Source organism: Hyposmocoma kahamanoa, unplaced genomic scaffold, assembly GCF_003589595.1.
Source record: "Hyposmocoma kahamanoa isolate Upper Pololo Valley unplaced genomic scaffold, ASM358959v1 100021, whole genome shotgun sequence".
Classification (NCBI taxonomy): Eukaryota; Metazoa; Arthropoda; class Insecta; order Lepidoptera; family Cosmopterigidae; genus Hyposmocoma; species Hyposmocoma kahamanoa.
Genome location: NW_020653200.1, coordinates 3,089,643 through 3,114,706, shown reverse-complemented (window position 1 = coordinate 3,114,706; position 25,064 = coordinate 3,089,643). Strand labels below are relative to the sequence as shown.

At 35.7% G+C, this 25,064-nt stretch overlaps 1 protein-coding gene across 1 annotated transcript; it reads left to right on the top strand.

Moving 5' to 3' along the window:
- Window positions 1-510: 510 nt before the first annotated feature.
- Window positions 511-23,864, top strand: LOC113240286. The gene is made up of 10 exons (XM_026477550.1): window positions 511-1,071; window positions 3,349-3,528; window positions 4,848-5,047; window positions 5,140-5,273; window positions 5,789-5,916; window positions 12,563-12,806; window positions 15,177-15,312; window positions 18,031-18,115; window positions 18,819-18,942; window positions 23,185-23,864. The coding sequence occupies exons 1-10, from the start codon at window positions 511-513 to the stop codon at window positions 23,463-23,465; spliced, it is 2,073 nt and encodes a 690-aa protein (XP_026333335.1). The 3' UTR covers window positions 23,466-23,864.
- The last annotated feature ends 1,200 nt before the right edge of the window (window positions 23,865-25,064 follow it).

Sequence of the window (25,064 nt, the reverse complement as noted above, 5' to 3'; positions counted from 1 at the left end):
CGCATTATTAAATATTCCACTTATCTGTGTACCTTGCTTTATGACATTTCTTTGGAACTTGTTAAGTCGAACTTGGCTCTTATTAATCCAGTTAAACTTTACAAAAAAAAAAGAAATAGTAATTCGCATTATATAATGTTGCATATACGACTGACGACAAATTGATATTTCATTCCTTTATTTTTTTCTTACTATTTACTATTTTCCATCCTCTAACATTTTTTCCACCTCTATTGACACTGGGGATGATCGCCATAATTTTTTTTTATGTAATATCAATCAATATATCAATATATCAATAATATCATCAAGTGACGGGACGAACAAGTCGTGCGCCTTATAAAACTGTCACTGGCACAAGCCGGAGGCCTAGTGGCGGCCATAAAGGAAATAAAAACAATAATAATTATAATTTGTTTCAGAGACATGTGTTATACATAATTTCATCAAATTTTGTATTATTTGCTTACTAGTATTTATTCCATTTTGATATTTGCAGAATATTTAAAAATGGACTCCATTTTAAGAACTGTAATAATCGCTCAAAGAAATATAGAGTTAGAAGAACCATATCTCATTATTAACGAAAACATTTCTCCTAAGCTAAATGAATTTCTCCGTTCTATGGAAAATATAAAATTTGAAGATGGCGTCTATCATACTTATTACGGAGGATTAAAAGTGATAGTAAATAACTTTTTGGTTTACTGGTCAGCCGTAATAAATGAATGTTTTAAGGATGTAGATGCCTTGAGTAATCGTATTACCAAGGATGAATTACTGGAGTTGATTGACAGGTCCATTTCAATCCACGAAAACAAGCATGAAGAATTTGTAAAATGTTTCTTTCCGGTAGAAAACCCAGAGGACTTAGACTTATTTGAAGACCTTGAAAATAAATACGAAATTTTTCAACAAGGTATGGCAACATGCAGACAGGAAGTTGTACATTATGAAAGGCAAGAGCAACTAGACCAGTTTGTTATCAAAAATAGCGAATTAGGAGCGAGAAAAAAGAATGAAGTGTTTGAATGTGCCCATACTATTATGGCGTTATGCATGGCGGAGAATGTTAGTACATTTTGATAATTCATTATCATTCGTCTTATAAACACACTTCTGAAATAAGTGGGAAAACAACTTTTTTCATGATAATGTATAGATGATAAAAAAATAATTTCCGTGTGCATAACATTCAGCAATAAACACATTAGTCAAATAAAATATAAAAATAATTCATTTACTTGTTGTTAACATTTCCCAATCATTTCTAATGTGGTTACCTCAAAGTAGTAAGAAAAATCGATACCTCGAACCACTGGCGCTTGCGCGACAGCTAATCAGCGCTAACGCATGGCAACGGTGTCTGTTAATCGTGGGGTGTCAATATTATTCACAATTTTTCGAAAATCATTGGGACGCCATAACTGATTTATTTATTAAGTATTTTAAAAGAGAACCGATTATGTATTTTTCATTTCTATTATACAGTCAGCGCCCTTGAAATAGTCAATGGTTTTCTTAATGCCCTGTATATGTGACGATTACAGAGACGGTACTATGCGGACCATCCAATTCCGCCTCTAGCCAGATTACTAGCCTAGCAGACGTCGCTCTTGTGCTAGCCGCAATACGACAACTATCTGCGTATTCGTGTGTATCCGTCAATTCGAAAATTTCGAACACTAGAGTGAATTAGCAATCATTGCCAAACAGGGACCATATATTTACCAAGAAATGTTTGCAATTATGAACATAGGCTGAAAGGAATGAAACGCGAACCTCATAATATCATCGAATAATAAGTACTTTAAGTACAAATTAAGAGCGTACTTTATTTATTTTGGCAAAGTTGCATTGTCATTATATAGTCCTGAACTGACGAGAGAAGTAAATGGCCCACATACAAATATTTCTCCTGGCACGGAAATCGAACTTGGGACCTCTGCGTGGCTGTCGAGCTTGGTAACCGTTGGGCCACACAGGGAGTTTATTATTCTATTAGGCAATACATAGGCATAGTCATAAAAAATAACAACAATTGACCACTCATAATTATGACCGGTCAGTGTTTCATTCAGAGTGACAAATACCACTACAATGGGTTGCATTCAAACGACTCTATACCGTAAATGTCTTGTGCACCAACTTGTACAAGATTGTACAAGATGTGGTACTCAAACACCTATACACATAACACAGCAGATGCGGCTGTGAACTTCGAATACTGGCGATAGAGCGATACTCAAACTCCTTAGTAGTTAGCTCAGACACACAGATGTCTAATCGGGCACTAGCTGCCACTGTCATTTTTTATGTTCTTCCGTGCATTCTTGTATTATTCGTCATATCAGCCCGAAAACGTCCACTGCTGAACATAGGCATCCTCCAAAGATTTCCAGACTAGCCGATCGGACGCGACGTCCGTCCATCGGTTACCTGCCGCCCTTTACCAGGTCATCCGTCCATCTAGTAGGGGGCCGGCCTAATGAACGCCTTCCGGTTCGTGGTCTCCATTTGAGAACCTTTCTGCCCCAGCGGCCACCAGTTCTACGAGCTATGTGCACTGCCCACTGCCATATATTCCAACTTGCTAATCCTTTGAGCTATATCGGTGACTTTCGTTCTACGGATCTCCTCATTTCTGATTCGATCATGTAAAGAAATGCCGAGCATTGTTCGCTCCATAGCTCGTTGAGTGACTTAGAGTTTTTTTATGAGACCCATAGTAAGTGACCACGTCTCAGAGCTGTAGATCATCACTGGCAACACGCACTGCTCGAAGACTTTTGTCTTCAAGGACTGCGGTATTGCGGATGGGAAGACGTCCTCGAGCTTCCCGAAAGTTTTCCAACCGAGTCGGATTCGGCGATTGACCTGTTTCTCAAAGTTGACTCTGTTTAATTGGACGGTTTATACGAGGTAGACATATTCGTCAACAACTTCGAGAATAGAGGTTCCCACTGGTATAGGAGTGGGTACGGCATGGACATTCGACATAAGTTTCGTCTCGTCCATGTTCATATTTAAACCCACTGCTGGGTAACTCTATTGAGGTTACTCGGTAACCTCAATAGAGTTACTCGTGGTTAGAGTTACCCGAGTTACATGGTACCGAGTTCTGTCGACGATTCTGCCATGACCACGATATCGTCAGCAAATCGAAGGTGAGTGATGTACTCGCCATTGATGTCGATGACGTGTACTTTCCAGTTCAGTAACTTGAAGACATTTTCCAATGCAGTGGTGAACAGTTTCGGAGAAATGATGTCTCCCTGTCGCGCCTCTCTTTGCAATTGGATCATTATTACACTAAGCTTACTTAATATTTATTGTTACTATGTTCAGTTGGCCAAAATTCGAGCAAGTTTAATAGAAATAAGAAATCGAATTCAGCAAAACCTATGTAAGTTATGTGATAATCACGATAATGCACTGTCTGGGATGCTCGATGAATTATATGATAAAAACAAAGAAAAAATACTAATAACACGTCAAGAACACAAGCTCTCTGTGGAGGAAGCAGAGGTAAGTGATTTTACAGGTCTTCTTTATAATCTTTTAATATTCGCAGGTGGGTATATTGTATATATTGAGTCAGGTCAGGGCAGTGACCCGGGGTTAATTTCGTTGCTTGTAGTACTGATAATACAGAGAACACTCTAGTGTGAGTAGTGTGAGTAGAATTGGTGTGGGTTGATGTCCTGGCGCTTTATTCTTATTTCGGATGTATATTTTAGGTTCTCGCCTCGCCGATGGCTTAAATACAAAACGTGATTTTTTTTAATGAGAGAGGCGGCATACTCTGTAGTCATCAGGTTCAAGAACCTCCAAACAATACGTGCCATTTTAAGCAACGCCGCTTTCTGCATTTGTGCTGGTAGCGACATACCACAAAAATCTAGCCGCTTTAAGTTATTAGCGAGACTTGTTGGAAATAACCAGTTTGCAGACAAAACAATTGGGATTATTTCTGTAATATCTAATCATAGTTGGTTTAAAATTACAAACTGGCGTGGTTCTACTTGAGATCATCATTACCGACAACAATAGGATTAAGTGCTACCGGGTAATTTTGTTGCAAACACTTGCAGGTGACGGTACTTGTAGCGAACTTGATATTTTCTCTTTTCTTATCTTTACTCTGAATATATTTGCAAATTTACTCAGTTGTTTTCCAAACTTCGAGATGGTGAATTTTAAATCTGTAAGTAGGTGTATATTTTGCGATTAATGTAATATAATAGGGTATTATTTCTGCACCTTGCAAAACAAACTCAAAATTGTAAATGATAACATCGTACAACAGACAACAACAGCAACAACGCTTATGTGGAAACTCGCCAACCAGGAAATCTACGATTTTTTCGAACCAGGGCAGAAACTTAGAGTGGCGCCCTCTCTCTATAAATTGTTAAAAAAACTGTAAAACAACTAAAATAATGTCACAAAAAATGGGTGGCAATTTTTTGTGACCGGGAGAATAAGAACCTTTAATAAATTTGCACACTTTATCACCTATTAGCTAATGACTTCATTGTGTGACATAAAATTAAATATGGGAAACATAATAACCAGAAAAAACAATAGGCAATTCAGCTTTAAAAAATTGACTAAAGGATACGTTCATAAATCAACTTGGGTTGTGTTCAGAAACCAACCGGGCGTACGACAGAACAACGGCAACGTCAATGCTGTATGGTACGCGCTTTGCGAAACAAGTTTTTTTTAAATATGATTTTGGCGCCCCCTGAGATTGCCACCTAGGGCAGGTGCTCACCGGTTTGCTAAATGATGTCCCCGTATTTGTAATGTCTGTTTAATTTAACAATATCGTTAATGACCAGATTAATAACACAATAAAAAATCTACGCGTAAAAATTGAAGAGCACCAGATTGTTAACAAATCACTTCATCACATTGAAGATGAATTAAAGTACTGGGAAAAAAGGTTATCGGAATTCGAAAAGATTGAACACACTATATTGAAACTGAGGGCAGAACTACGGAACACGGAGGAATACGAAAAAACTTTTAAAGAGATGAGGTGAGTTTTTTAGTGTGTTGAAGAAATTTACGATACACTTGACGATTAGGTGAATTAAAGTTTTTGTCTTAAAAATTAAATTATATTTTCAGTGATCCGAAACAACGTGGAACAAGGCGGGATTGTTGGGCAATTATGGCGGAAAACATAAAAAATAGAAAGGAGATTATTAATGAAAAATTAGTAGAAGCTTCCAAAGCATTGATCACCTTTTTTGCCGTTCGTGGTAAGTACCATAAAATCGTAAAATAGATATTTTGGGACTTATCTATACATCGTATCCTTTTTTGAGGATTAGAAAAAACGTGAACGAAAACATATTATGGCAAAAGAAAACATCGTCTGAATTAATAACAAAATTTCCTTCTGCATAATGCTAATAGTTAATATTATAGCAGTGGCAGCAGCAGTTTAGTAGTAGTAGAACTCCTTGTGAAAGAGTTCGTCCAGGGTAGTACTGCCAATTTACCTATTTCTGCCGCCAAGCAGTAATAACAGCATTACTGTGTTCCGGTTTTGATGGGTAAGGGTGCTGGTGAAATTACAGGCCCATGGGACTTGTCAACTTACGTCTCAGGGTGTCGGGCGCAGTGGCAGTGCCCCTCAGATCTTTGCTATTTAATGCTCTGAGTGGCACTGTAACTGTATGGACAGGCGTGTACCTTACCATCAGGCTCACGAGTTGTTCCTCCCGTCCCGTGCTATAAAAAAAAGCAGGCAAGCTTTTACAATTTGTTTCAGGACAAAATAGAATATTATACAAGGATGACATCGGCTCGTACATAATAGATGACTTTGGACATCAAGTTTATTTGTTTGACCACGGAAGCGATCTCCGTCATGTCACCTGTGATGGGACTTTTAGACAAGTAAGTAGGTACAGTCAATATTAAAATAATTTAAGGGTACTAATTAACCAAGAATATCTGAACCAAGTTAGTTGCGGATATGGGCGTCCGCATCTGCAGATACACCGTATTTAATCGCGTCGTAACATTAATTTACTAACCAATCAGAAACAGATTGCAAACCCAAAAAGCAGCTCAGCTGTCGGTCTTACCTTAAGAGAAAATTCAGTATGATTACGTTAGGTAGGTTGATTGATTTTAGGCAAGTTGGTTTTTTGTTAATCAATGTCACAAAACCATTAAAAAAATCAAAATCTCTTCTTGCTTTTTCATGTAGATTTAATAAGGATTTGTGCCTTTTTTACTTTATCAAATTTTATTTAGATAAAATCATTATCCGCACCAGCAATTTGCTGATGTTAATATAGTGTTAAAAAATAATTTCAGTGGTATGAATTCAGGCTTACTTAACTTCAAAACAAAGATGCAACTTATTTAACTAATGTAATAAGGTTTATTATTATTATTTTGTATACTGGTGGTTCATTTGACCGCTCAAATCATTTTAAAGCTGACTGTACAAAACAGTAAGTATTTATAACCAATATCAGTATTTTTTAAATTTCTTTAGTGGATAAGAAAAATGTCAGTGGCTAGAAACTAACCAATGAAATATATTATACCATTTTGTACTCGATACACAACCTCAAATTCTTGCTTGGATCTTGATTTATGTGCCAACAAATGCTCTTTTCTCCCAATTGTCTCCTGTGAAAAGATCGGAAGAACACAAAGCGTTCTCGGAATCACCTTTGACCAAAATCTCTCCTTCTATCCGCATATACAGAGTTTGTGTTAAAAAATTCGGAAGATTATCTTTGTTTTCAAACAGCTAAGACATATTGCTGACTTCAAAACTTTAAAAAATATATATCTAGCACTGGTACAATCATTACTTACCTACTGCATTACTTCTTGGGGTGGAGCTGCTAAAAATAACCTAATTATATTGGAGCGAGCTCAAAGATGTTTATTGAAAGTTGCACTCTGCAAATCCCGACTATTTCCTACATCCCAACTGTACCTGGAAGCGAATGTGCTATCAGTAAGCTAGCTTTATCTGTTTCCACTTTAATTTGTTAACACGCAATGACTCCCCCAGCCAGAGCCCCGTCCATATTTGGCAAACGAAGGCTTTTAACTACTTCTGATAACATTATTAACAAGACCTCATTAGCACGAAAATTCTTCTACTTTAGAGGTCGTCGTTTATAGAACGTGTTAAATAAACAACTTAATTGTACCCCTTGCTAAACAGGAAGCAAAAGAAGTAATTACAAAATGTTTGTTAAAACTTTCTTACGACGAAACTTAAGAGCTTCTCATAAAAAGCTTCTCCCTAATTAAAACTTAACTTATAGGACAGTATACAAGCTCATTCACATTCGAGCACTCAGACAAGAACGCATGCACGCACGTACGCACACAAACACACACAAAACACATAGCTATAGTTGATAAATTTAAAAATAGTTACTTACCTTATTTTATATAGGTATTGTGTTTTCACAACATTTTGTTACAATCTTGTTATCCGAGATAACACATACATATTCCAAATCAAAAAACTAAAGCCAAACCATGTGGCAAATTATACATAAAGAAACAAATCGTAGACCCCCGGACAGTCAAACAAAACATTATGTTGAAACACAAACAAACAATACACACGGATCAAAAAATTGCATATTGTTTCAATAATCAAACAAACAATACACACGGATCAAAAAATTGCATATTGTTTCAATAATTAAGTACCTGTCTTTAATAAGTAGGTAAACATACAGAATTCGATATGTGGCAAAAGCTCAAATATGACGAACACAGTCGATAACTCATTTTTTTACAATTGGTAGATCCAAGTGAAAGTTTAACCCTTAACCGGAATCGATATTTTGATCAATGTAACTGGAATCGTGAGTCCATATGTACTCTCCAATTTAAAAACCTATATAATTCGTAACAAAGTTACAAACGTAAATGGTTTGCGAGTGTATTAAAACAAGTTTTATTTCAAATAAAAAATCAACTTGTATTGAGCAATATCTTTAAATTATGTTTTAACACAAATTTTTTGTACCTATTTTAACCACGAATCTACGTGTTTTGAAAATTAAACGGTTTTTGTTGTTGTTGTCGGGTCCAAATTGATCCATTATTCCGGTTAAGGATTAGAAATGTATGCACAAAATGAAAAAGGCTTTTTCCAATAAGGATTTTAAATTTTCACATGCTATTTTTTATCACAGTTTTATTAAAATCACATTTTCGATCGTTTCTAATTCTGCGTTGTTTACGGTCAATGTCATTGATACTTTTACATCCAGGTAAATTAACAAACAGTTTAGGTACACTTATTACTATATTAACAATTTTTATGAACACTTTTACTTTTTTATTTATGCCGGGAGCGAACGTGGAAAACGAAGCGCTAGAACTCGTGTAGTCGGCGCTCGACATACCCTCTCTTCGAAAAATTAAAAAAAAAAGTGAGAGATACGCGTTACTACAAGTGTCACCACTTAAGACACATTCTGTCTTAATTTTTGACGGTTTGCTCTGTGGGCGCTGGATGACGAGGTCCCGTGTTCCATTCCCGGTAGAACCAACTCGGAAAAATAAACCTTTCTAAATTGGTTCAGGTCTGTTGTGGGTAGTGACCCGGATTTCGTTAGTCAAGGCACAGGGAATTACCTAGTTTGACACAAAGTAATTGTCTAGCACTGCAAAATACGTTCTTATGTGTATTTAAAACAAGAAACATGTCAATTACAAAATACATGTGTATTTAAAACGAGAAACATGTCAATTATAAAATACATTTTTAGGTAATAATAGAAATACAAATAAAAATACGTGTAATTACAAGTAATTCAAATACTAAATTCGTTGATAAATATGTCTTTCCATGGAAGTGAGCTTTGATCCATTGAAGTGATTGTTGTATGGGGTGCGGGTATGTAAGATTGGGTTGTGTTATTGTTTACAAACTTTCAAACTTCGTAAATGAAACTATAAAATGCTTGTATCCGTCACGAAGATCTCTGCCGCTACTAAAAATATGTCGATATCCCGTTGTTTCCTATGGGTCGTTCGCCTTATATAGCATAACGTCACTACGTCATAGTTCTAGGCAAACAACGAACGTTTTTGCGTTATAAAGTTCGTGATGAAGATGGTACATAATATAAAAAAGCCTTTTTTTCCTATAGTGACGCTATCATTCTCAGTTTGCGACATGTAGAAGATTTGATCCCGACAAAGTATATACATTTATTGTACACGGATCTGGTAAAGTAACAAGAATAACAAGCTATATATAGACACTTCGTACCTTGTAAATTCGGCAATAATCGTCGGCGTAAATCCGTTGACGTCAACCTTAACATGGCTTTATTGTAATCACTTTTTCGTTCCTTTCTAGTTTTACGTTCTTTACGATGACTGTCATTGGCATTTTTACGTCTAGGCATATTAACAACAAACACTTAATACTATAATCACTGGTTTTAATGAACACTTTTTTTTAATTTCAATCGGGAGCAAACGTGGACAGCGAATCACTAGAAAGCGAATGAAATAATAGCAGGTTCGTGTAGCCAGGAATTCGACATACTTACCCTCTTTATGAAAAATAAAAAAAAACTGAAAATAGTGTGGGATGTAGTGAGTGATACGTGTTACTACAATAGTATCGACGCATAAAGTATAATATTATTAACTGCGATCACTTACACTATACTTTCTCTATACATGTTATCGAATACGTCAAAAGTATATTTTCACCTGTCTTGCTCAGAAAGGCTTTCTCATTAGAAATCGATTCGCTCTGGGCCTTTTGGAGGGAAAAGGGTCGTTTTTATTTTGACTTTCAATTATTTTGTGAAATCTAGTTTAAAGTGGAATAGGATAGTGCTATTGTGCCTTAATCGAAGATTAAAACGCGAAATTATACGAATCTCGAACTAAAATATCCGTATCGGCCCGTTCTAGGGAATCCCGAGTCAATCCAAGCACGCCGCCTCAAATTGCCTATTCTCTTTATGGCGGCCATATTTACAAAAACATAATTAAACGAAGACATGGCTCAAAGGACTTGTATCCAAGCCAAAATTATTAATAAAAAAAATCATTAGAAATCTGCGCACAAAAGCGTTTTTACAACGCTAGCGTGGAAAAGGTTTTTGAAATTCGAATTTGACGATGGACTGTGGTGCACCTAATTTTTTATTTACATTTTTTATATTATATACATTACATTTATATTTATATTATATATTGTTTATGTAATATCCGATGGTATATTTTATTTTTATTGTTGTTGACATTAAATTAACAATGATAACTAATTTTGTTTATTAAAACTGATTTGTTACAAGTTCAACTGTTTTCTTTCATCTGCCATTTTCTCGCTATAGTGAGGCGTAAAGTTGTGTGTTTCGCTTATCACATGAAAGTCATACAAATAACAAGAACTATATGAAACAAACCATGGATATGTCTTAGAATAATAACGCATAGAAACCTAGCCCGCACACGCTAAGTGAGGCAAGTTAGAGGGTTCCAAATGCGCTCCCAGGAGCGCGCGGGCTGTTAGTGCTCAAGGTCATATTGCACCGCGAACAGCTCCAAAATTTTTTGCTAAAAATGACGAAATGTGCGGTAAATGGGTGTAAAAATACAACAGACAAACATAAAATAGACACTAACATCGCATTCCACAAGTAAGTAATGCGTTTCAACTCATATTTTTATGTAAATATTCACTAAAACAGAAAAATAATTTCGCGGCAACAAGATACGAAAGTGTTGCAAAGTAACGAATTTTTTTTCTCCCCATTTTACTATTCTGTTTCAAAATAATTATATTACGTAAATTTTAGTGGTGCCTGTAATTTCGATTTATTTGCGCATCTTGAACTAATATTTACTTGAATAAACATTAAATGTTTTCGTTAACTCCTGTAAGTGATTGGGACACTTAATTATTTTATAATACTTTTAACGGCTCTGCGTTCATGCTTTATTGAATAATTATTTATTTTAATTTTATTTGAATTGGAGCACATATTGCAACAAATTTACAGTATATATTTGTTTCTACTATAGTGTTGGCACCACCAGTACAACTTTGATAGCTTATTATATGTCTTTCTTTTCGTAACTCAAGCGAAATATTTTATATTGAAATATTTTATTTTCTTAAAAGGGGAGCATTCTTAAGCGATTTTTAATCTATTTTAACATTTATTTTCTTTAATGTTTGCTTATGGCATTTTCGGTTTTAGGTTTCGAATATGGCACTTATTTCTAAATCCAAGATGGCGGGCGCGATTTTTCGAATAATGGCAAGTTGGGTATCGTTTTCGAGATGTTTGGGAATGTTCAATACAAAATGGCACTCATTTCTAAATCCAAGATGGCAAACACGACAGTTCAAACAAAAGCAATATTCGTAATGAGCACCCCCAAATACCTCGAAAACGATACCCAACTTGCCATTATTTGAAAAATCGCACCCGCCATCTTGGATTTACAAATAGTGCCATATTCACATTGAGCATCCCCAAATACCTCGAAAATGATACCCATATAGCATTTTTTTGAAAAAATCGTGCCTGCCATCTTGGATTTAGAAATGAGTGCCATATTCGTAATGAGCACCCCCAAGTACCTCGAAAATGATACCCATATTGCATTTATTTAAAAACTCGTGTCCGCCATCTTGGATTTAGAAATGAGTGCCATTTTCGTAATGAGCATCCCCAAATACCTCGAAAAGGATACCCATATAGCATATTTTGAAAAATCGTGTCCGCCATCTTGGATTTACAAATAAGTGCTATATTCGTTTTTCATCGACAAAACCGAGCATATCTGTAGGCACCTGATCGACATTGTCGATCGACAGTAACGATCGACAAAATCGAGCACATCTGTAGGCACCTGATCGACAATGTCGGGCAAATCTGTAGGCACCTTTAACTTAATGATGAGTTAAGCAAGATACAATTTCCCCACTTTTGAGGGAAATGTGATTCCATGGCATCATTATTTGTATATTTGTGTGCGTGCCGACGAGCGTAGTTACAAGTTGCTTACGCCTACATGAATTTGATTTTTGCCTCACTTGTGACAGTTCGTTTGATATGAAACTATCATTCTATGCGTTATTATTCTAAGGGATATGTGTATTTTTTAAATTATATAAATGTTATTATTAAAAAAAAGATCGAACATAATAGTAAATATTTCTTCGATCCGGCTGGATTCGAACCAACGTCTTCCAGCAAAATTAGCGGACCTTAAGAATTCTCTATGTGCTTGTTCAAAAAAGTCGTTAAAAACCAAAAACGAAGATCTGCGTTTTTGGTTTTTAACGACTTTTTTGCCGTAATAATTATATCAAACTAGTGAGGTCATTTCACAAGAATAATTGAATATTATGGTGGTTAAATATGTTGACATTCAATATATTTAAAAAATTACATAATCATAAATGGAATCTTTAAACCACTCGAGTTCTTATTATTAGGCAGATGGGGCCATAAGGTCTTGGTATAAACTTATAGGTTCCCGTGCGAATCATCTACATTTTTTTGTGCAGGTTAAGGAAACCGACAAATATTATTTTGACGTTTACGGTCGATACGTGTTTAACGAACATGGCAAAAAGGTTTACCAATGTGGACCCTGCACAAGTACATATGATTTAGGGTTTGACGATCTCTTTGTAAAGACTACTTTGGATTGCGGGCACTCCGAAGCAAAGAACCCACATTGTAGGATGCAGTTCAGAGATCCAATGGATATAGAAGTTTTGCCTTCAGTTGAACCAGTTGATATAAGAAGTTAGTAAAGTAGTAAATTGATATATATTGCAACTTTACAATGACAGTGACCAATACAAAATATCAACTATTGGAAATATCTACGCAAGATAAGATTTGAAGCTGTAACATTTTCATAATATTTAATTGATTACTATTGAAGTACCTATTAAAGTTTGTGTCTTGTTAGTATTGGAAAATAATAACGAAATATTCAGCTTTACAACGGCAAAAATTGTTTTCGATTATTTTAATATTTAACAATATAAAAACATTTGGGAAATGAAACTATTTTTCCGGATTTAAATCGCGTATATTTGATTTTTCAAGTAAACCGACGTTTCGGGCCATTTGCAGGTCCCATGGTCACGATTGACTGATAATCCTAGTCGCCATATGGTCACTTTTTTACAGAACTTTTTGTTATCATTTGACGTATTAAGAATTTAGTCCTTTTAATTTTATTCAGCTTAGCAACGTGTTATGACCTTATCAGATTAAGTCGTTTTAATTGTGACAGAAAGTGCTCAAAGTAATAAAGTAAGTCGCGACGATTTGCGGAACAAGACGATTTACGGAATAAAAATGGTTCAATTGCTAATCTGTCACTTTTTCGCCAACAGTAACGGTGTGTTATCTTTGTAAGTGCAGATTCAATATTGATAATCCGACGCGGGAGTGGCATTTTCAAACTGAAGGAACGAAATGAAAAAGACCCTTATATTTGATCATATTCGAGCTTTAATACAATTTCAGATTAATAACCCCGTGAACAATAATTTTTAAAGTAGTTTTACAGTATAAACTCATTTTATTCATTTTTTGAATAGAGTCACTTTCATTGTAAATGTGAGATACCTATATTAAATTCATAAGAAGCTAAGTGTATACTTTTAGTATTTAGGTAAAGTAAAAGTTGGTGTTACATTATCTATTCAAGACACGATCTTATTTACCATTTCTCATAAGTTAACTTTTTCTTTTAGTGACTAATCTACCTCCGTGTAAACTGCCTCCGTGGCCGAACGGTTACCATACCGGACTGCCACGCAGAGGTCCCCGGGTTCGATTCCCGGGCCGGGAGAAATATTTGTATGGCCTACATTTATTTCTCTCGTGAGTTTGGGTGTAATTTGTGGTTGTCTATGTGTGTGTCCATGGCACCCGCGACACAGGGTTTCCCTAGTATGGGGCTATATTGAGTGTGTGCGTTATTATTATTATTATTATTATAATCGATACACGATTTCAACGTACGTCGTGTGAGTATCGAGCATTCATTCATTGCGTATCAACCATTTAGATATAACGCACTGCTACTACAATATTGTTGTAACTCAAAATATGTGAAAGTCAAATATATCGCACTGCTACTACAATAGTGTTGTAACCCAAAATATGTGAAAGTCAAGATAATGTAGTTGCTGAGCGCAAAATTTGAATCTCAACACGGCAATACAACCGTCGTTAGAATATTGTGAGAAATAATAGAATTAAAAGATAAATAGAAACTTTTTGTAAGCTAGGCCTGGATAAAACGGCCTTTACCCAAAAGATACGAAATTACATTATGCCTTTTATTTTTAAATATACTCCCGGACACCTTGCATTTTCAATACTAAATGCTTAGCTTTAAACAAAGCTCGATTGATCAAAAACTATTACGCGACTTTGAAACTGATATACTTAACGTCATTTCCTTAATAAAATAATCCTCATTGAAAATTTTAATTTAAAAATCCGGAGAAAACTTTTTCTTCGATGATAACTATATTTTTATATTCTAGCCCTATATGAATAAAATGTCTCGAGTTATGTGTCCGGGAGTGTATATTTGGCAAATAGGAAATTATTTACATGTCTGTAATAAACTTTAACCTGTACATAAATTTTAATAATCTTTCACGAGGAGTGAGTAAATCTTTTTTCATAGATCCTAAAAAAAATAACACTTTTTGACTTAATACACCTATTAACAGCGCGATAATGTCTTGTGGTATCGAGTGCCTTCCTCCGATTACCATGCGGGACTGCTACGCAGAGGTACCAGGTTCGATTCCTGGGCCGGGAGAAATATTTGTATGGCCTATATTTATTTCTTTCGTGAGTTTAGGTGTAGGTTATTTGTGGTTGTCTATGTGTGTGTCCATGGCACCCACGACACAGGTTTCCCTAGTGCGAGGATATGTTGAGTGTGTGCGTTATTATTATTATTTTAAACTATTTCCATACTATATAGTATGCTCATTATAAATTGATATTGGCTCAGGAGATGCAGATGTGTCGCATCCGCTTCTTGGCAGAATCTCATTGTCTTTGCTCTAGTTTGCTTGCGTTTGGGCCGTATTTTATTATCCTTTATTTATGTTAATCAAAATACTTCTTTTGCAGAAAGCCTGCCTTCTGAAGTTGTAAAGTACCTGTGGGATAATCTTTCACACATTTTGCCTGACGCTCTTTATGAGACCGGAGAGAAGCAACCCAAAAATCCTATTCATTTACTTTCTCATTCAATTCTCAGGAATAAGTATGTGCATTTATTTAATTTTATACTAGATTTGACTTGGCTATTCGTTGAGACTCCTAAGGGAGCATGCTACCACATGTTCGTAGCTCAAGAGCGATTACGAGAACAAGCATACGGGTGGCCGAATTTAGGAACCATATCAACGATGAAATATTTTCAAAATATTTAATGTTTTAAAAGCTCTACACTGGCATTACTTGTGGTACATAGGAGTTATGTTCAAATCCCCTCGGATCCGTCACAAATTAATAGATCCCAGTAATACAGCCTAAATGAAGTATATATAATGAAAATTAGCGTGTGCAAATAATGCTAGGATGGGTTGGTGGAATATAAATGTAATAAATAAGTTGATCCTGCTTAAAAACGGTATAAGAATTTGTTCAAAAATTATTGAAGCACTGAAATACACACATCAAAAGTGTCTAGGGATCAAGTGAATATTTTTGAAATAAAAATTATTTAAGCAATATTTACCAAATCCAGTCTTCCAGGACGACTTCTTACTTTAATGCTTATGTTTTATTTAACCGCTTACCCCTATATTTAATTAAAATAAACTAAAATTGATGTTTTTGCAAATTGTGGGAAAAAACTCAAATTAACGGCGTCAATTAAATGACAAAAAAATGGCGAAAGTGATGATTTTGCTCATTTTTATTGTATAGATAAGAAAATTAATAATCTGTATTTCCACCATTAACACGAATCACACAATTACAGCGATTTGGCATGCTTAAGATGAGTTCATCAAAATCACTTTGAGGAATGGCCGCCCATGTGTTTTGTAACAAGTCAAAATATTGTTGTAGAGTATGTACGGTATGCATACTCGGCACAGCTCTTCTTTGAAGCATATCCCATGCGTGCTCAATTGGATTGAGGTCTGGTGATTGAGCAGGACACGGCAGAACGTTGATACGAGCTTCGGCAAGAATGCGTGTTACGACTCTAGCCGTGTGTGGACGTGCGTTGTCATGCATTAGTTGAAATGAATCACCCAACTGGCCTCGCAAAGGGATGATAACATCCGAAACAATCCTCTCTGCGTAAACTTGAGCATTGAGGTTACCCCTGATCCAAATGAGATCGGTTCTTCCGCCGATCCAAATACCGGCCCATATCATTATTGTTCCCCCACCATATGGATGAACTTCCTGACAATATCTCAAACGTTCATGACGTCCAGATGTTCTCCAAACTCGAGTACGTCTTGTATCCGGTCTCATACCGAAGCGGGATTCATCCGAAAAGCACACATAGCGCCAGTCTTCTTCCTCCCAGTTTCTGTGTTCGCGAGCCCATCGTAAACGGGTCCTGCGATTGCAGGGTGCAATAGGTGGAACTCTGAAAGGCCTTCGGGATCGCAGACCCACTTCACGTAAACGATTTCGTATTGTTTGATCGCTTATTAGCAAGCCTGAGGAGCTGTGGAGCCTCGTAACCAACATCATGGCGGTCATGGTACGATTCCGTCGAGCAGTATTTTGGATATACCGGTCCTGTCTGCGAGTCGTGATGCGAGATCGTCCTCCATGTCGCTCGGCCACGCTGCCCGTCATGCGATAGCGCGTCCAGAGGCGACTTATGACGCTCTGTGTAGTGTTAAGAGTGAAAGCCACAGCACGTTGCCTGGAACCAGCTTCCAACATTCCGACGTCTCGCATCATCACTTCTCGGGTTAAATGATGTCGTCTCTCCATAATAATGTAAATTGTTTCGGTTCCGATGCAGATATTGTAATGATTTTGTCAAAACGCTATAACTCATTTTTATACAAAACCACATTGACAATCGATTTTCTTCTTATTATCGAATTTTAAACAATATTCCTTATTTAAATGTTAAAACTCACTAAAAAGTATCAATAGCGATACAAAAAAGTTAATATAATTAACCCTAATTGCAGCAATACTCTTAAACGTACTTGATCCCTAGACACTTTTGATGTGTGTAATTTTGATCAAAGATGCATGTTTCACCTTCGACTCACATCTGTACCCCAATTCTACTAATTTTCTTGAATCGACACAGGGTTTCCCTAGCGCGGGGCAAAAAAAAAACAAAAACAAATCCACTGGTCATTGTAATTATATTGAGGCTCCACTTTTTTTTTTTTTTTTTTTTTTATTGTGACTCGGCAAAATGACTGCACCGCGCCTGATGGAAAGTGCGAATACAGTCCAGAGATGAGAGTAACGGATGGAAAACACAAATATCTTCACTCCGTCACTATCATTTTGCCGGTCTGGCCAAATGCTTCTTCACACTACGTTTGAAGGACCCGATGTTATAGAGGGGAGGGAATACATGCGCCGGGAGTTGGTTCCACACTGATAATGTATTGAAATTATGATGTTTGTTTTTCTGCCAAAATCTAGTTTCATTGGAAGGGAGTGATGGCATTCATTCTTTCAATTAATCATGACGGTCGGTGATGCCTTACTAACTTACCTTAGTAATTTAGTCGTCAAATTAAATATATTTTATTTCTGTCAAATATTAGTAGAATGGCCATCGACGTGCTATTGAAGAGCCTACCTAAATACCAACAACTACAATGGCAGTTGAATGTAGTTCGATGGCTAGCCACTGATAAGAAATCCTGGCATGTGCAATCGACACACAACTGAAATGATTTAAAATTGGCAGACATTTGAGATTTTTTGAAATGCTTGCCTATCACTACTAAAATCATGAAATACGTTATTTTATTAGATACACCAGAACCAATGAGCAACTAGGTCAGAAGCGGGCCGAAGCAATGAAATATTATAATGATATATACACAAATCGCAAAGAGGTAAGGGTTTTATTATAGATAATTAAATATGTACGCAAGTTCTTAAAAACATATTTTAACTTATTTATTAATGGGGGTAGTTTTAAATTTATTTTGAAAGTGTCTATAATATTCCATTTGATCGTAATGTTCCTTACTAATTAATTATTTACTGCAACGACTTGACCAAAAGCCAGAAATATGCAAAAAACTAGTCACGTGTAACGATTAATCACGCTATGCCTGATGTTGTGATGATGAAATGTCCACTAAAGTCCACCAACGAGTCAGATGACCTGTGTGACTGAGAAGGTCCATGTGCGGGCTTGCTTGCACAGGTTATAGTGCGCTTGAACCAACAAACCAAGAGGTTGGTTGGTTCAGGGTCCTTTTAAACAAAACTTATGTAAATATATGTATATGGGACTGTCCCGAAGGATGAAAACTAATGCTACTACTAAAAATATCATAATTTGCGTTAATAAAATTGGCCTACTACCTACTGTTTAGAACCAAATTTTGTTTAAGTGATTTCATGTGCTAAAAAGTTATTCTTTATCTGCAAGTACAAACCATGTACTGTTCATAAAATTAATTACAAAATAGTAAGAAAATGAATATAAAAATATTCATGTTTTGTTTAATATATATGAAAATAATGATATAATGAATAATGGTTTTTTATTTACTCTTAATTTCAATTACCTGTTCGTTCCATTTCCAGAAAGCGGTTATTTACTATAAGGCTTGGAAAGAAAAGCAGGTGAAACCTAGGAAGCCAGAAGAATTCGATGACGCCGAGAGCAGAGCTGTCTACGACGCTTATGTAGCTCACCAGCATTTCACCAGTACTATTGAGAACCTTTAATTGTTTTCCAAAATTGGCGACTTTATGTAAAAAGTTTTTTTATTATAATAAAATTCTTTTTTGGTGTTTTTTCGTACCTTTTTTAAGTATATAAAATCATAGGTGGTGGGTATAGACGACCACAAACATTTTATTTTTATTTTATATCTTTAACGCTTTTAGAAAGATGTAAGTTTAAATTTTCGATTTGAAATGTTTGAATTTCGGGCTCATGAGTAAGTTGTAGTCTGGTAGGGGAGACCGGGCCTGGTAGTTCCCGGGGTAAGTTGTTCTCACAGCAATAACTTTGCAACAAAATTATATAGCAATACATGTGCAACACGTCGTTAAAGCTTCAGGTGATGCGCATTCTCAGTAGCCATTTCAGTTACTCTGGCGACGACGGAAGTGTTGCTACACACCCCGGACACTCCATACAACGGTTGAAAATTATTTACGTTACGTGATCAGAGCGGCAATATAGCGAAAATGCTAACGCGATCTCTCAATCTGTTATCCATGATTCTATTACAAGAATCCAGAATCCAAACAATTACACATGTGTATTATCTATTTATATCGATATACTCGTAATATAATATTTTTCATAATTCACTAACTAGAGTAATATTGAAGTTTATAAAAAATATATTAAAACCCCTTAAAATGTTATATTTTGGACATGTACTTTTAAATAAGATAACCAAGGTATTTGAAATTGCTAACCTGTCTTGAATTTAGTCTACGATGCGGCCCGCGCGACGCGCGATTACCGCGCGGCGGCGGCGCGATAATTTTATTGCGAGGATTTTTAATGTTGTTTCATAATAAATAGAATTCAGATTCGGCATTAATGTACATGAAGACGTGGTAACTGGGCGGTCGCCGCGCGGCGACCGCGCGTGAACTTTCTTAACGTGTAACTGGGCGCTAAGGGTGCTGGTGAAATTACAGGCACATGGGACTTATGTCTCAGGGCGCAGTGGTAGTGCCCCTCAGATCTTTGCAATTTAAAGCTCTGAGTGGCACTGTAACTGTTATGGACAGGCATATAGCTTACCATCAGGCGCACGACTTATTCGTCTTGTCATTTGATGTTATAAAAAAAAGTTCTCGCAAAATACATAATAATATGATCCTGTTTAGGCTAGGTCACCGTAACTTTTTACTTTCATTGGATTTACATCTATGTGCAAAGTTTTATTGAAATTGAATAACGGAAAGTGGGTGAAATTCAATAAACTAGGGGATGACCTAATTCGCCACTCATAAAGGTGGAATATCTTGTTTAAATTTGAGGTGACGCCTTTTCAACAAAAAAGTGTCATCGAAATCAGTTCACAAATGTCGGAGTAATCATAAAAATACAGTCGAATTGAGAACTTCCTCTTTTTTTCAAGTCGGTTAAAAATCTTAATAGTATTTAACCGCACGCCCAGTATTGGGACACGTTTTGGGGTTTATGATATCTTAATAAACCTATAAGTATACTTACTAATTGATACAGAGAGTTCGTATTTGTAATTAAAAAAATCTTCCTTTGTATAATATAATCACTTGTATGAGTAGGGGGACCTTTATTATAAAAACTTTAATATGTTCCTGAAGTTCTTTGAAATATTTTCATAAATTGGTACTATTGTTATTTTTCGCCCCCTCTGACAATTAGCTCATAAAAGTCGACAATAAGTAATTGTAAACAGGTCACAACCACCTATAGATAAAGAAATTCCATCTGCTCAGTGGATGCGGCATTACTTTCATATTAACCCAGTTTGCACGCAGCGCTAGAGCACTCTAATAAGCGTCATAAGTGGTGCTAGGATCTAGTGATCAAAGAGACTCGGTCCTTTAAGAGGGAGCAGAGGAAAAATTCCTAATCTTCGATTTGATCTTAGAGGGGTATAACCAATTTAAAGTTAAAAATAAAATATTGTATGAGTAATTACACGATATATTCAAGCATAGACATTAATTAAAAACATAAAACAATAAAGTTTCCTCGATAGATAAAAATCACGAAATTACCTCTAATTTTCACAATTTTTCGATTTATCCTCTAAATGCTACACGTTATTAGGACAAAAATTTAATCCGTTTAATTAGAGTTATTCCGCTAAAACGAATTTGGTACTTTTAATGCGCAAAATTCAACATCTCTTGTCGCATGTCACGCGAATATTTGTTTCACAAATTTGGGCGGAGCCAACGTCAAAACTTTTTTGGCATACTCCCTCTTAAGGCCAATTAAATAGACTGGACTCAATTTTACTGCACTCGACTCTAAAATTAAGGCTGGGGAGGTTAAAATTGTATTAATTAATAAAACTCGTCATTATACTAATAGACTCAACGACTCGAGTTGTTTTTAAAAAGACTCCCGCTGTAGTTGTGTATGATATTAAAACACAGTGCAAAATCGAGTTATCACTTTCACATCTTATTAAACTCGGTTTTATAAGATGTCAAAGAGATTATATGTTTCCATGACTGTCATACGAAAATATACCTGGTACACCGGTTCCAGTGTGTTCCAAATTATTGACCTCTATTTAGTTAATAAAAACTACCCAGACTTGAAAATATTTCCACTATTACAGTGGACAAAGGTAGATAGTTATTTTAATTTCCTAAATGTTCTAGAGTTGCCTATGACACACGGCACACTTCACGTTCTTTTATTTCTTTAGAAGCCTTTTAAGTAATGAGTTAGGTTTTAATTCCTGGGGTTAAAAGATTACGACTCAAATAAGTCTTTAGTTTGTGTCTTACGACTCAAGACTTAGTGTGAGGCCAGACGAGCGTAATTTTGTGAATTGTGAGTTGTGTTTTTTGAGTTGCACAGTTTGCGCTCTACCGAAATTCGGTTGGAGCGCCAGACGAACGTATTTCATTCAGTTGATTTTAAGCGTTTATACGAGGTGTTTGTGTCGTAATAGTGTTATGGATCCATTAAAAATAGTTTCTATTTATGAAGCATTAGAAGACGATGTTAGAAAAAGAAAAAGAAAGCTAGGTACATACACTCAATATGAAACGATTAAAGTATGGGCAGTTTCATATATTATATACAAGTATATGTGAACATCCAGATCAATTTGTTAAGTCCTACCACATGCCAATAAATGTTTTTCAAGCATTATTACGCCTATTAAAACCCTTTATTACTAAGTCAGATAAAAATATGAGACAAGCCATCAGTCCAGAGGAAAGACTAATAATAACAATCAAGTAAGTTGTTCAATTATATTGTTTATATTTTAATCTCCGTATCGAACATTTTCGCAAGAAATATCTAGACTAACACGCATCCTATACCAAGCTGAACCCTTCCCTCACCCTTACCTCCACTCACGCCAGCTCGCCTCACGAGTCGTCATTACGACTGTGAGTTGGCAGATAACTCATTTTGCATCGCCATGTGAAATAAACCATACTTTTATATGAAACCGAATGCAGCGCAAACTACGCAACTCAAAAGTAACAAAATTACGCTCGTCTGGCCTCTAAAGGGTTAACATACAAGTCTTGTCGTGAGACGTTAAAAAAATAGTCGAATTAAGACTGAGTCACTTTCATCACTATTAGGATCTGCGTGAATGCTCGCGATAACATTTATCGACGGTCCAGAGCAGATAGTTTATGCCGCATCGATCACGTGATATATCTTGACTTGGAGATTGAATACGTAAAGCGAAATGCCACATTTAGAGAGTCCCTTCTTGAGAGATGCCATGTTTAGCAACGAATTTCAGTGGATGGATTATAATGATCCTATTTTCTAATCAAGCACATAGAAAACGTTTGCTCAATTTCACTTCGACAACCATTTTCATTTATGATATTTGTTAAAATAATATTAAACTTTTGACTGTATTCATTGGTAGGTTAACCCACTCATGTATGTTGAACACCGCCCAAATATTAATGTTCTATTTCCGGAATTTGATAGTTAACCGTATGTAGGAGACGAAGTTTGTGACTCTTTTGGTCACAAAGAGGAAGCCAAAAATATAGATAAAAATATTAGATCGGTTGAACCACGAGTACTTTCTACTCAAACACTACATTAGTAGTAGTGTATAGTGTTAGCAAAGTTGCCGTTAAATTGTATTGAAATAAGTTATATAAGGTTTGTTTTTTTTTTTGTTTTTTCCAATCCCTGAAAGTTTATGATGTAGCTAGATTTTTCCTTCTTTCTCTCAAAGATTATGGATAACATAATAATTATTATTTTCAACAGATTGGAGTAGTGAACGCGATGAACGTGAAGTAAACAGGGCGCGCAATGAACTTGAAGTAAGCAATGAGGGTGATGAACAAAGTGTGGTGCGTGGGGAATTGAAAGTAACCAGTGAGGGCGATGAATTTGAAGTAAGCAGGGAACGCAATGAACTTGAAGTAAGCAGGGAGCTCGATGACCTTGAAATTTACAAGAAGCGCAATGAACTTGAAGTAAGCAGTGAGCACGATGAACCTGAAGTAAGCAGTGAAGGCGATAAACATGAAGTACCCAAGTATTAGACTTTTTTCATACGTTACAGATGCCATTGTGAACCTAAGTGCAAGCAGCACAATTCTGACAAACATAAATTTGTAAAATGTATTAAATTAAATAAAGAAAAAAGCACCGAAATTCCCCTCGACCTTCCCTCTTGGCAGGGAAATTTCTAGTAGGTAGGACGTTATTAGATTAGTTGTTGAATATGAAAAACGAACAGCCATTCCTGCGCTAATTCTTTCCAGAAAGATAGATAACCTAACCTCCGGTTAAAAACACCGGCCTCAAAAGTCTTTCATCCCCTGGCATACTGCCACCCTTAGAGGTGGAATATTTTCTTGAAATTTAAATGGGACCACATCTGAGGTACGTTCTTTTCAACAAAAAAAGAATCATGAAAATTGGTTCACAAATGGCGGAGTTATCGCGTGACATACATACAAAAAAAACATACAGACGAAGTGAGGACCTCCTCCTTTTTTTGAAGTCGGTTAAAAACAGGAGAATTTCGCTTACCTACTTAAATAGGTACATTCAAGTACAAATGTGATAGTATTGAAAACATTAAACATTTTGAAAATTTTATAACCATAACGTGGCGAAATTATACTTTTTGAGTTTGTGTTGATAAACATAATGCACGGGAATGTACCTTATTACTTAAATATTGTATTCTTTGTCGTGTCAATCAAACATGTATAATCACATGAATAAAAGATTGTGTACTTATACGACGTCAGTAGAGAATTTATTGGTCTTATATAAAAGAAAGATTTTAAGATTTTGAGCGTTGTTAACAAAGTTGTAGAGAATATCGAGTCGTACAAAATAAAATAATCGATATCTACTTCTGTACATTTAGCCGAACAAAAAATAACGTTTAACGATCACGTATATACATATGATCAAATGAAATTTTGTTAAAAAAATCTTTTTGTACTAAAGTTTACGAAATTTACAAAGATGCAAAATCAACTACAATAAAAAAACATTGCTGTTATAGAAATCTGAATAATTTGTACAGATTTCTGTATTATGTTGATTGCAATATTATTTTGAGTGTTTTATTAATGTTTCGCTAAATGTGCCATGTGTGTAAAAAACTGGAACAACGATCCCCGTGGGGTTTCGTTCTTAGCGATTTTTCCGACTTCTATTAAACTTTTAAGTGCTCGGAGTCGTTAAAAAAATAAAAGAAAGTTTAAAAGTAAATAAAAACTTTTTAATAATTCGTTTAATGTAAAAAAACACAAGGATAATATGGTGGCCATATTTTCAGTCCATATCGGTTTAGCGTTTGGCAAAATTGCCATTTGCTTTTGACGTACTGACGTACAACGGGATTTGGCTATATTTGCTGTCTGGCCATAATCGACCTTTTACTGAGTTTCTTGCAGTTTGCAGATTGCGACTATGGAAGGAAAATAGTTGTTATCGCACTAACTATGAGAACCGGATACGTTCCATTAAACAGTTTTGCTTTCTTTATGAAGAGAAAAAACAATTCTCCTTATTGTGAGTCATATAGAGTAATAGAAGATGCATATCACTTGTTACTGGAATGTGTCCGGTACGAGCAACAGAGGGCGGCGTTGATGAGAGACCTGCAGATCAACCGAACA

Bases quoted from the DNA above. Each gene is read 5' to 3' on its own strand.
- LOC113240286 (XM_026477550.1), top strand. From the start codon at position 511: ATGGACTCCATTTTAAGAACTGTAATAATCGCTCAAAGAAATATAGAG. The intron at 12,807-15,176 runs GTTAGTAAAGTA...CTTCTTTTGCAG, and splicing joins TGAACCAGTTGATATAAGAA to AAAGCCTGCCTTCTGAAGTT. The intron at 15,313-18,030 runs GTATGTGCATTT...TTATTTTATTAG, and splicing joins CATTCAATTCTCAGGAATAA to ATACACCAGAACCAATGAGC.